The sequence below is a fragment of the Monoraphidium neglectum genome (genome assembly GCF_000611645.1).
Source record: "Monoraphidium neglectum strain SAG 48.87 unplaced genomic scaffold scaffold01984, whole genome shotgun sequence".
NCBI lineage: Eukaryota > Viridiplantae > Chlorophyta > Chlorophyceae > Sphaeropleales > Selenastraceae > Monoraphidium > Monoraphidium neglectum.
The window spans coordinates 1-11,014 of record NW_014011644.1 but is presented as its reverse complement, the minus strand read 5'-3'; the positions used below and the strand labels follow the sequence as shown (position 1 = coordinate 11,014).

The 11,014-nt window shown below is 63.5% G+C and overlaps 2 protein-coding genes across 2 annotated transcripts; one reads left to right on the top strand and one right to left on the bottom strand.

Annotated features, from left to right (window-relative positions):
- Positions 1-1,785: 1,785 nt before the first annotated feature.
- Positions 1,786-8,087, top strand: MNEG_9578 (hypothetical protein; the record flags this gene model as incomplete). The annotated part of the gene is made up of 20 exons (XM_014041951.1): positions 1,786-1,866; positions 2,092-2,118; positions 2,239-2,295; positions 2,454-2,558; positions 2,833-2,895; positions 3,061-3,144; positions 3,327-3,371; positions 3,607-3,666; positions 3,901-3,975; positions 4,213-4,329; positions 4,736-4,867; positions 5,024-5,128; positions 5,367-5,384; positions 5,586-5,699; positions 5,910-5,936; positions 6,176-6,349; positions 6,554-6,613; positions 6,790-6,984; positions 7,263-7,310; positions 7,566-8,087. 20 exons carry the CDS (start codon positions 1,786-1,788, stop codon positions 8,085-8,087), a joined length of 2,109 nt encoding a protein of 702 aa, XP_013897405.1.
- Positions 8,088-10,672: 2,585 nt separating this feature from the next.
- Positions 10,673-10,984, bottom strand: MNEG_9577 (hypothetical protein; the record flags this gene model as incomplete). The annotated part of the gene is made up of 1 exon (XM_014041950.1): positions 10,673-10,984. A coding segment is annotated over one exon (312 nt), but the record flags the coding sequence as incomplete, so codon positions are not given.
- Between the last annotated feature and the right edge of the window lie 30 nt (positions 10,985-11,014).

Below are 11,014 nucleotides of genomic sequence, written 5' to 3'. Positions count from 1 at the left end.
TGTATACGGGGGGTGTATACGGGGGGGGGGCATATGCCCTGCAATTCAGGGCGTGGGCTGAAGACAAGGAGGAAACCCGAAAAAAAGAGGCAGGAGATTCAACGGGACCAGACCTGGCTGATTAGGCTGCACACCACTCGCCAAATCAGGCTGTTTACACTTACACCGCATGTCCTAGTTATTGCGCCCAGCCAGCGCCCCTGGGCAGCGGGCGCGCGGCTCGGGCTGCACAGCGTGCGCGTTGCCGTGGACCGGCTGGGTTGGTGGTTGTAGGTGGCAAGCCGGTCTCCGGCGAGGTGACGCATGCTGGGGTCAGTTGCTGACGTGTGTGTTCAGTTGAATCGGTGCTGGCGTGCAGTTGAGTGTGGGTTGAGGCTTGAAATGTACTTTGGCTAAGCTAGCACGGTGCGCTGTCCACAATGTAGTCCTGTGCGACCATTCGCGGCTTGCTGGCTTGGCTGGCCGCGCCAACCCTTGCCCAATCCTGTTCTGTGCTTGGCTTTTCTTGGTGGCGACGATGCTGAACAGCGATAGGACGAGACCGTGACTCCTTAATCGTCAAAGACAAGACCAGCCGTGCGGGCGCACGGCTGGGCCAAAAGCAGGGCAAGCATGGTTGAAGGGGCACTTGCCCCCTGGCAGCTTCTGCTGCCAGCAGGGGCCCCTGCTGGCCCGGGCCCGTGGGAGGCAGGCTATCATAAGGTGCAGGGCGGGGCCCCCACTGTTCGTGACATGGTTGGCCCCATGCTCCCAATCCCTTTTAGCACCGGTGACATTGTTGTGCATACATTCCATATCAGGCCCTTGGATTTTCTAGCGCGACTGCATTGAACGGATTTCCATGAAAAGCAATTCAACGACGCAGGGCGTGAACAGTGGGTGCCGCGTCATTCAACCAGCATCACCCAGTGTTCGATTGCTCACCACCCACACCAGGTAACCAATCAAACGTTGTGTTGCCTTGCAGACCGATACTGTGATCGCTGAGTTGGGGTCGAGATCACCTGCAGGCTGCAGCTTCCCACCCCCGTGCTGCTTACTTAATCTGGCGACATCGCGTGGCCAATCATTTTTTAAATCCAATTTAGTCTTCTACTTGAACAACTGCAATGCTCTAGACAAGGCATAAGGGCTCAAAACAACGATCGAGCAGGCCTGCAGATCCAAGGCGGCTTGCCGCCCGTTCCAGCGTCGTTCACGATACACCCTATGGATATCCAGACCCCCCACTTTCCCAGCGTGCTTTGGTGCACGGGCGTCCGGCGCGCGAGGCGGGTGAGCTGGATTGGGGTTCCGTGTTTTTCCCGACTCCCGACGCCCTCCCCGATCTCACACAGCCTTGGAGCCCTGACTGTATGCAGGAGACGCTCAAGCTGGTCCTCGAGATACGCAGGCGCGAGGCCCTGGCTGCCAGAAACCAGGAGAGCCTTTTGGTGAGGCCTCTTTGTCTGCGCGTGGCGCGAATCGGTACCCTGGTCTTGACAATAGCCCTGTTTGTCGCGAATCTCGGTCCTGATGATCCCGTATGCTATCGGTGATTGCGGCTGATGGCTGGGCTTGGACGGCAGATCACATTCGCCACATCCCGCTTACCGTATGGTACATTTCGGTACGCCCTTCGCAGGGGGACCTCAGGGAGCGGGATGAGAAGGTAAATAAATTTGCATGTAGCAGTACAAGCCAACGGGCCACCAGCACGTTGACATGCTTTCCAGCATGACGGGCTGGTGACATCATTGGGAGCCTGCATCAGTAGGCACAAGGAGCGCCCAGCATCAAGATATCATGGGCTTGCACATTTCTGAGCTGCAACAACCCAACCTCATGCAGATCACAGAGCTCAACGCTGCTTGCAACGAAGCTCAGGTGAGCTTGCGGGCGCCATTGATGCCCTGCGAATCCTGCTGCTGGTCTGAGCGCCTTGCAAATTGCGCTGGTGTTGAGCAGCAACCTGAGTCATGCATCACCACACCATGTCCCGTATGAAATCGTTCGCAACATGCTGACACTTGCATCCAGCCTTCAATTTTCACGAGAATCAATCGAGTTAACCGCCACTTCCGCCGCCTTTGCCATCCACTAATCGATCAGGGCGAGAGGGACTCGCTGGCCGAGCAGGTGAGCGTCCGCGCGCGTAAGGTGGTGATGGATCTGGAGGTGGTGCTGGATTGCATGCGTGCGCTTGCGGGCAGCACTCACAGGCCACCACCACCCAACCCATCCACCCTCACCCTGCAGCTTGCGGATGCACGGGCGGCCACTGCGGAGGCGTCCAGCACCGCCAACCAGCTGCAGGTGTGCTCCGCATTCACAGCTGCTGAAACTTGGCTTATGGGCCTGACTGATGGAACTTTCAAAGCATGTTGCATGGCATCTGAGGATGCACGGCTCAAACAGCTGAAAAATTCTCGTCCCTGCGGCTGCTCACACATGTATGTGCAAATCAACCCTAGGAGGCCCTGGCGCAGGCCGCCAGAGCCGCCGAGGCCAACGACGCCGAGCTGAAGGCGCAGGAGGACGCCCTCGAAGCCAAGCGGGCCGAGCTGGAGGCGGCGCAGGTGAGAGATGCGTTCATTGTGCAGCGAGGGCCAAGCTCGCTGTGCGATCGACGCTTTGACTGCACCTTTCATGAGCCACCAGCGAAGAGGAGCACGCACAATGTATACATTCATCTGATGTATGCTCAGTCGTGATGGGTGCTCTATTGGCGGAGCGTGCTGATGTCATCAGAAATGCCGTGATTGCAGTGTCAAGCCTGATCCACAGCAAGCTCGTTCCATGGATACGACCTCCTCATCACCACCGCTGGGGTCCTTGCTTTATCAACTCCAGGCCAAGGGGGCCGAGGCGCGCGCCACCATGGCGGCGCTGCTGGGGCTGCTGGCGGCCAAGGAGGTGCGTGATAATTTATGAGGGCGTTGGCAGCCGTCAGGGAACGCGCTCTGCTCATTGTGTGAGCATACTGTGCTGCCGCTGAGCTTAGAATTCTATGTAAGCCCTCAAGCCTTCATCCTGCGCTCTTGCTTGCTGTCTCCTCAACAACCAACGCTTCCAACGCAGGCTCAGCTGGCGCAGGCCTGCGCTGCGCAGCAGCAGAGCGCCGCGGAGGTGGAGGCGCTGCGCGCGAGCCTCGTCGAGGTGCAGGTGAACATGGCAAACCAGTACAGGCCGCGAGGGTTTGCTGCATACGTTGTGGTGTTTGAGGCCTCGTTTCCCCAGGGCAGGGCAGAGGCACTGTGCTTAGCACTTAGCACAGCATCAAGCTGCTTGACCACCTGACGCCCCACTGCGCAAGCCCACACGGTCTTGTCGTCCCCATCACGCAGGAGGGCCGGCGCCAGCTGGTGCTGGTGGCTGCGATGCTTCACAAGGTGACTCCCTTGCCGCATTGAGGCAGAACAGTCCAGCCGCACTACCACCGCTGCCTCGACCAAACCTGTCTGGCTGCTCTGCGCTGCCTGGTGCCTGAGCGCTGGGCTGACGGCCGAGCGTTTGGACTGATCATGCGGGGGGCGGGGTGTGTACAGTAGTGCTTGCCGTGTTTTTTGCTTATATCAGACAACTTGGACATTCAGCCGCGGCCCACCGCTGCCGCCCGTCATTCAGGAGCTGGCCACCTACAAGCAGGTGTTGGCTGCCGCCAAGCAGAAGATCGAGGGTCTCAAGGTGCGTGGCGATGGTTGGGGTTTTATCACTTCTTTAGGCTTGCATCAAACGATGAGATGCACCTTCGCTGCTGAACCCTAGGTGCTCACACTGTTTGTGAATAAGAACACCAGCAGGGTGCATTCTTGGCGTGCAGGCTGCTTGCGTTGCTGCTCATGTGTCGCTCAATCCTAGTATATCTGGACCCGATCAAGGCCCCCGCCCGCCACCGCTCAACTCCGGCTTTGCTACCAGATCCTGCTCCGCCGTGCTGCTGCGCAAGGGGCCGCCCAGGAGTTCGTCCACGGCATAATCGGCAACGTGGTCGAGGTGCGAGGCGCTCACATGGGGGCGTGAGCCCGCCATCCAGCACTGCCCCGCGATGAGGCTGAGGCGGCCGCGCCGAGGACGGCCGTGTCGCCTGCAAATTCACAACCGCTTCGTTTGCGCGGCACACCTGCTGCTGCAGGTCCTGGGCACCTGTTCTTGCAGTGGGGCCCCCTCACCCTCACGCGGCCTTCACCTTTCATGAATTGTGGGCTGATCAACCCTTGCCTGTGCACACAGACCATGAATGCGCGGGAGCTGCAGGCGGCCACCGCGGCCAGCCAGGCCCTGGAGGCAACGCTGGGCGAGGCGACCACCCAGCTGGAGCAGCTTGGCCTTGAGAAGGCCGAGCTCAAGGTGAGCGCGCGCTGCGCTCTTTGTTTGACTGGCCCTGTCTTGGGATGCTGCGTCCTGGCGGCCCTGCTGGCCTGCGCCGCCGTACGGCGGCCCCGATTTCTTGTGTCAACCGATTGGCTCGCAGGCTCACCTTCGTATCCCGCCTGCTCGTGTCACAGCTCCTCGTCTCGACTCTCCCCGTTTGTCGTGAGCACAACTGCCCGCCTCCGGTTTGGACGCATCCCCTCCCCTCCCCCCGACACACACACACACACGCAGACACACACACACACACAAGCGCATGCGCACACACACACACACACACACACACACAAACGCACGCACGCACAGACGCACGCACACACACCCACACAAACACACACACAAACACACACACGCACACAACCTTCCACGCTTCTTAACCCAGGAGGAGCTGGGCGGTGTCAAGGAAGCCCTCAGGACGGCCAAAGGGCAGGCCAACGCCATGCGCCAGCAGCAGCACCTCGCGCAAGGCCAGGCGCAGGAGCGCGCCACCACGGCCGAGAAGCGCGCCAACAAGGTGGGCCTCGGGAGAGTGCCTGGGCCTACCCCGCGGCGTGCTGACGGCACTCGCCCTTGTTCAAGAGCTTGCGCCGCCCATCCCATCTTGCCGGTGAAGCCGCGCTTGCTCCTGCAACTGGTCTGCGTCTTGTCGGAACTCTGCCGCGCGCCGCAGGCGGAGGGGGACCTCCGCAGCAGCCAGCAGCGCGAGCAGGGGCTGCGGCAAGAGCTGGGGGCCAAGGACAAGGCGCTGAAGGAGCAGGCCATCAAAATCTCCAGGGTGAGTACCGGCAGGCCTTGCTCTCCTCGTGTGGGCTTGAACAGGTTGGTTGCGACAGCAATCCGCGGCCGCCCATCCGGAGCCGTCCAGGGTCATGGGATTTGATATGCTAGGCTGATGGGATTGAAGAAATGAGCAACAATGCTTGAGAGCGCGCCGGAGGGACGGCCCCTCGCCATGCACCTCAGCCCACGTCACCTTGCAACTGACCCCGACCACCGCGCCGCGCCCCCTGCAGCTTGAGTCGCAGATGGAGGTAAGGGCCCTAGGGCCTGTCAATCGGTCATTTCGCGAGCATTGCCCCGCCTGGCCGCGCTTGCGTAACCAGTGCAGCCAGCCGCCCGGGCGGCCGTCAAATAGGCGGACCTCCAAACGGGTCGCCGCGGCTGGGGCCGGCCAACCTTGCCGCTGCAAACCTCCCGTGCATCGATCCACTCGCGCGCCCGCGCGCCCGCAGGGGCTGCAGGCGGACGCAGACAAATGGAACAGGGCGCAGGCGCAGCGCGTCGAGCAGCGTGAGGCGGAGAGGGGGGAGCGGCTGGAGTCAGAGAAGGAGAAGCGGCGCCTGCAGGTGGGCGGCGGTCGCCATTGCTCGGGATTCGTCTTGAGGATGAAGCACGCGCAACGCGGGCAGAGGGGGTGCTCTGGCCTTGATGATTGGCTGCGTCCGCCGCGTTGCTGCGCCGGCGCTGAGGCTAACGACTCAGCACTCGTGGCACCGGCCATGTCGCACCATCCAACGTCGCCGTCGCCCCCCTCCCTGTGTGGCCCCTACCCGCAGAAACAAGTCGCCCAGCTTAGGGGCACGGTGGGTCGCCCACCTTGAGGGCCGCAGCCCCTTGTGTTCAAGCAGCCCTCCTTTGTCTCGCGCCCGACAGCCACCAACGCCGGGCCGCCCCGCGCCGCCCAGCCCGGGGAGCGCGGCGGCCGGCGGCCCCCTGACCGCCCCGCGCGTCCGCGGTGCCCCCGCTTGCGCCCCCTCGCCGCCGCGCCGCCGCCCTCCTCACCCTCCGCCCGCAACTGTCGTGAAATTTGGCAACCCCGCAGGTCGGCTCGGGCGACAAGGCCAGCCAAGACGCCCTGGACGCCCTGGTGGCGGCCAGCAACAAGCTGCAGAAGGAGCTGGACGCCGCCAAGGCCAGGAGCGAGCGCCTGCAGGAGCGCATCAAGGCGGCAGAGGCGGCGGCGGCGGCGGCCGCGGCGGCGGCGGAGCCGCAGCCGGTGAGCGGCGCGCGCGTGTTTGCCACCCCAGCGCGCCGAGGCGCTCTGAGAACGCGCTGCCGCGCGCTCTTGGGTCCACGCATACCAGCCCTGGATGGCGCGCATCAAAACTGCCCCTCCATCCTACCAGGCCGGCTCGTTAGCCGCGCAGGGCCACCCATCGTCGCCGGCGGGCTCGACCACCGCCGCACCGCGCTCGCGCAGGGGATGCACGCCAACGCCGTGAAGCATGCAAAGGCGCAGGTGGCGGCGCGGGACGAGCAGGTGCGCGGCGGGCTCGGCATCAGCGTTGCAATCGCTACCAAACCGCCCAATGTGCCGCAGCACTGGATTTGCTCTTCTTGATTGTCGGCTGAATCGTCTGCGCGTTCAGTGGGCTGCGACCTCGCATTCACCACCTCCCTCATCGTTTGCTGCTCTCTTCACGTGAACAAGCACAGCTGGCGACACTGGCCGAGGAGCACAGGCAGCAGGTGGAGGCCAACGCGGCGCAGAAGCGGCAGCTGGAGGCGAAAGAGAGGGAAATTGAAAAGCTGCTCGCCGGCGGCGCCGAGGCGGCGGCCTGTAAGGCGCTGAAGAAGGAGATCAGCCAGCAGCAGGGGCGCGAGCTGGCGCTGCTGGCAGACATGCGGAAGGTGGGCCACCGCCGCAGTCGCTGCCCCCGTGCGCGTGCGCGCCTTTGCTGTTTAAGTTGGTTCGCTGCTGCTGACAAGTGATCAGCATTCGCAGTACCGCGACCCGACCAAGAACCCTGACTCAGGGCTCTTGAGTGGGTTGCCCTGAGTCGGGGGTTTTGAGCGTATTGCAGCAGTGCCGCCGGCTGGGAGCCGGGGATTGACGCGGCCAGGCCCAGGCCCCGCCCGCCCCACCTACCCCCCGCCACCATACGCTCTCCGCCCTGTGCGGCCCCCAGCTCAAGAAGGACCTCGCCACGCGGCTGCCGCAGCACCTCCTCCACGAGGTCGCGGCCAACACGGCCACCAAGGCAAGGACCCCCGGGTTTCAAACGAAGCGCGGGCTGGCCGCCTGTGAGAGCCACGCCTATGGGCCCAAGAGGATGTCTTTTGGCTGTGGGCTGCCTGTCCACGGCCGCGCCGCCTCCATTCATCCACACACCTGCATGTAGTCTCTTAAATAGTTTGTGACGCAGGCTCCGCGTTTTGGCTGCTTTCATCTTACCTATGCACACCGTGTGCACCCGTCCCAACGAACCCAGGCGGCCAGTGTGGTGCCGCGGGTGCTGCAGCACACGCTGACGCCCCTGCAGCTGCAGTTGTGCCAGGCCTGCAAGGAGCTTAGCGAGGTCAGGATCTCGGAGGAGGAGGCGGAGCAGCTGCAGGGGCCGTGGAAGGATATGGTCCTCTCGCGCCACCAGGCGGCGGCCGCCGCCGCCGTGGCGGCTGCCCAGCAGCAGAAGCAGCAGCAGCAGCAGCAGCAGCGGGCTGCGCCGCGCATGTCCAGGGACAGCGCGGACGGCGGCGGCGCCGACCAGGCGCCCGCGGCGGCGGGCCCCGCGCCCGCCAAGGCGGGCCGCGGCGCCGGCGCCAGCAGCGGCATCAGCGGCGTCCGCGGCGCCGCCGCCGCCGCAGAGGTGTTAAAGCAGGGGGTGGATGCGGCAGTTCGGCTGGCCCTGTGCAGCCTGGACCAGGAGGCGGCGGAGGCGATGGGCCGCAGTGGCGGCGCTGCGGCCGCGGTCGGCGTGGGCGCGTCAGGGAGCGGCGCCGCGGCGCGGCAGTGATAGGGGTTGCAGAGAGGCTGTGCCACGAGGCACCATTCACGCAGCCGTTTGAGGCGACGGGATGCAGGATGGAGAGTTCCTTGTTTGCTGCATTTCATTTTCTTTCTTAAAGCTTGCCAGCCCCCAGCGATTGGACACCTGTTCGACAACCCAGGCAGCCCCAACCTTCCCTGAACGCCGTTGGCGGCCTGGTGTGCTCGTGTGCCCCTTGTGCCTGCCTTTCAATCTGGCTGGCCCCAAGGTGTGTGTGCTCGCAGCGCAGCTGCTGTCGGTCACTTTCAAGAGTCTCGCCCTCCCTCCAGCACACCGCAGCAGCAGCCTGTCAACTGATAGTGCCCAGCTGTGCGTGCTTGCACACCCGCACTTCAAAGGTTCTTGTGGCTGTTTTGTTTTGCGAGATTGCTTGCACTCCCTGCTTTTGTGAGGCCACCGGTGCTTCTTCGCTGGCAGCCAAATTGCTTGCCGCTGAGCTGCTGCTCAGCAGCTGCCATGTGGCGGCGGCGCGACAGCCTCCCGAACATAGACCCGTAGTTTTGGTCTGCTTCTCCACCGTAGTCCCCTGGGTGAGCGTGCGCGATGCCGCCTGTGGGCTTCCTTTCGCGCACCTGCTTGGCACAACCACAACCCCATCCAGCGCGTTCACGGAGCCCCACACACATTTTGCTGCACACATACGGAAACAACCACGCCAAGCGGCGCGCCGCTTGCTCTTCCAGAAGCGGCTGTCCCCTCAACACAACAAGCACTGCGTCCCCAACAACTGTCACGCTTTCCTGCCTGTACTCTCTTGAACGCGGCGGCGTCCAAAAGCGAACGCGCACAGAGAGAGCACTGCGCCAAAGCGGCAGCAGGGGTCCCTGCGCACGTGGGAGGTGCTCTTGCCTGCAGCCAATTTTCGCAATCCAGGTATTGCTCCTCGCTCACACAAAGTGGTTCACCCATCTCGGGCTACGCCCTGCCCGCCTTCGGCGGCAGCAACCTTGCAGACAGATGCACGGCAGTGAGTGCGGCTGCTGCACTGGGGGGCTCTTGCGCAGGCTGTACCCTCCCTGCTGCCGTCGCACCACGGCGGTTTTAGAAAGCCACCATACCACTTGCATATGTATTGACACGCGGAGAGGTCGTGCATTGTGCTGCTTGAGATCGTGTAGGCCGTGTGCCTTTGATGCCCTTCAGGGAATGCATCCTTCCTGCATGCACCTCGAATCTTGCAGGGCTTTCTTCCTTTGAAACCGCCTTTTGCCGCCATCGGCTCAACCTTGCACTCTTGTTAGGTAGATATTGAGCATTCATGCACACGTGGCGGTACAGTATCGCTGGTGCGCCGCGGTGGCTACCACCCGTACTCCCCCTTCCACAGCCCGCCTGCGTTCACAGGAAGGCACATCGGCTAGGACTTGCCAACACCGCCGTTTGGCATGGCACGCAGGCTGTGCCCGCCTGCTTGCCCAGTGCATGCATCCACGAGCGCGCGCAGAGTAATCTACTCCGGGGGCGCCGTGTTTTGCACGCCTGCGTGCCAGGAACCATGCGCCAGGCGGCAGGGCACTGGATCCGCACCTTGCTCCACCCCACAGGGTAACGCCGGTGTCTTGTGCAAACATGCAATCACAGGGATGGCAGAATCGCAGGCTGCAGCCAGCACTGGGATGTTGACTATGGGTGGGTGCATCAGTCTCCCCGCAGCCCGCACAGCGAGAGAGCCCCACCGCTTGAAGGGTGCGTTGCTCAGACCAACAGCGCTTACACTTGACACGCGACATCGAGATTACACAAGAATAGCAGAGTTTCAACATTCCTGCCGTGCTCTTCATCGACTCAAGGGCGCCGTGTGTGCACAGGCAGTGCAGGTGCAGCCGACACGCTCGGCAGCATTGTTGCGTGTTTCATCCGTCTCTCTCGAGTCTTGCGCCGCCGTCAAGCAGCAAGTGCCCCTGCTGCATGGCGGGGGAGCTGCTTCCTTTCACTCAACATCAGGTGTGAGCATGGTGCAGGCGCGTGCTCGCTACGTGGGCAGCCGAGTCAGGCGCTGCGCGGGAACGTTTCACATAGACGCACACAGTCAGGCGCACAGGCAGGCGCCGAGCCGCGTGTGTGGGCTCGGGCACGTTTCCAAGGGAACCGACAGAGGTTGCTCTCGCATCGCGCCGCAAATCCGGCGGCCGCGGCCCCCGCTCGCAACATTAAGTGACGGGGCTTAGACGGAACTTCGCCCCCGGCTCGGAGGCCACACCCGGCAAGGGTTGGCAGACACCATTCATTGCACCCTCGGCGCGGCCCAGGTGACGCTGCGTGCAAAGGACCAGCCGTTGGTCCCAGCCGCAGGCGAGTCTCCTCTGCGGCTGCCCAGCCCGCCCGGGCAGAAAAGCTGCAGAACAGGTTTTGCGTGGCCCCCCTGAAGCCAAACACGCGGCACCCAAACCCCAGCAGAGCTAACAGAAGACCAGCGACCAGCAGTGCCGAGAGCCACACCGCAAAAAGCAGGCACCGGAGGGGCGCCAGCCGCGCTCCTGACGCCCAAACAGCTTGCATGCCTCGACCCGCCCGCGCCCAAAGCGGCGCGCGCGTGCGCGGGGCCGCGCGTATCACAGCACGCGCGTGTTGTACGACCGGCAGTGCTGGCACGAGTGGTACACAAAGTGCCAGCTGGCGAGCCCCTGCCGCCCGCAGTCGTGGCAGAGCACGGCCTGGGTCTGGCTGGCGTACTGCGGCGGCAGGCGGGGCGCCTCTGCGGCCAGCAGGGAGTCTATCATCTTGAAGTACACGCTCATGTCCCCGATGGACTTGCAGCAGACGGGGCAGGTGTAGTTGTAGCGGGTGTACTGGGCGAAGCAGCTGGAGTGCAGGAAGTGGCCGCAGGGCAGCTCCTTGATGGGCGCGTGGGAGTCAAAGAGGTACTCGTGGCACACGGGGCAGTTGCCCTGGGG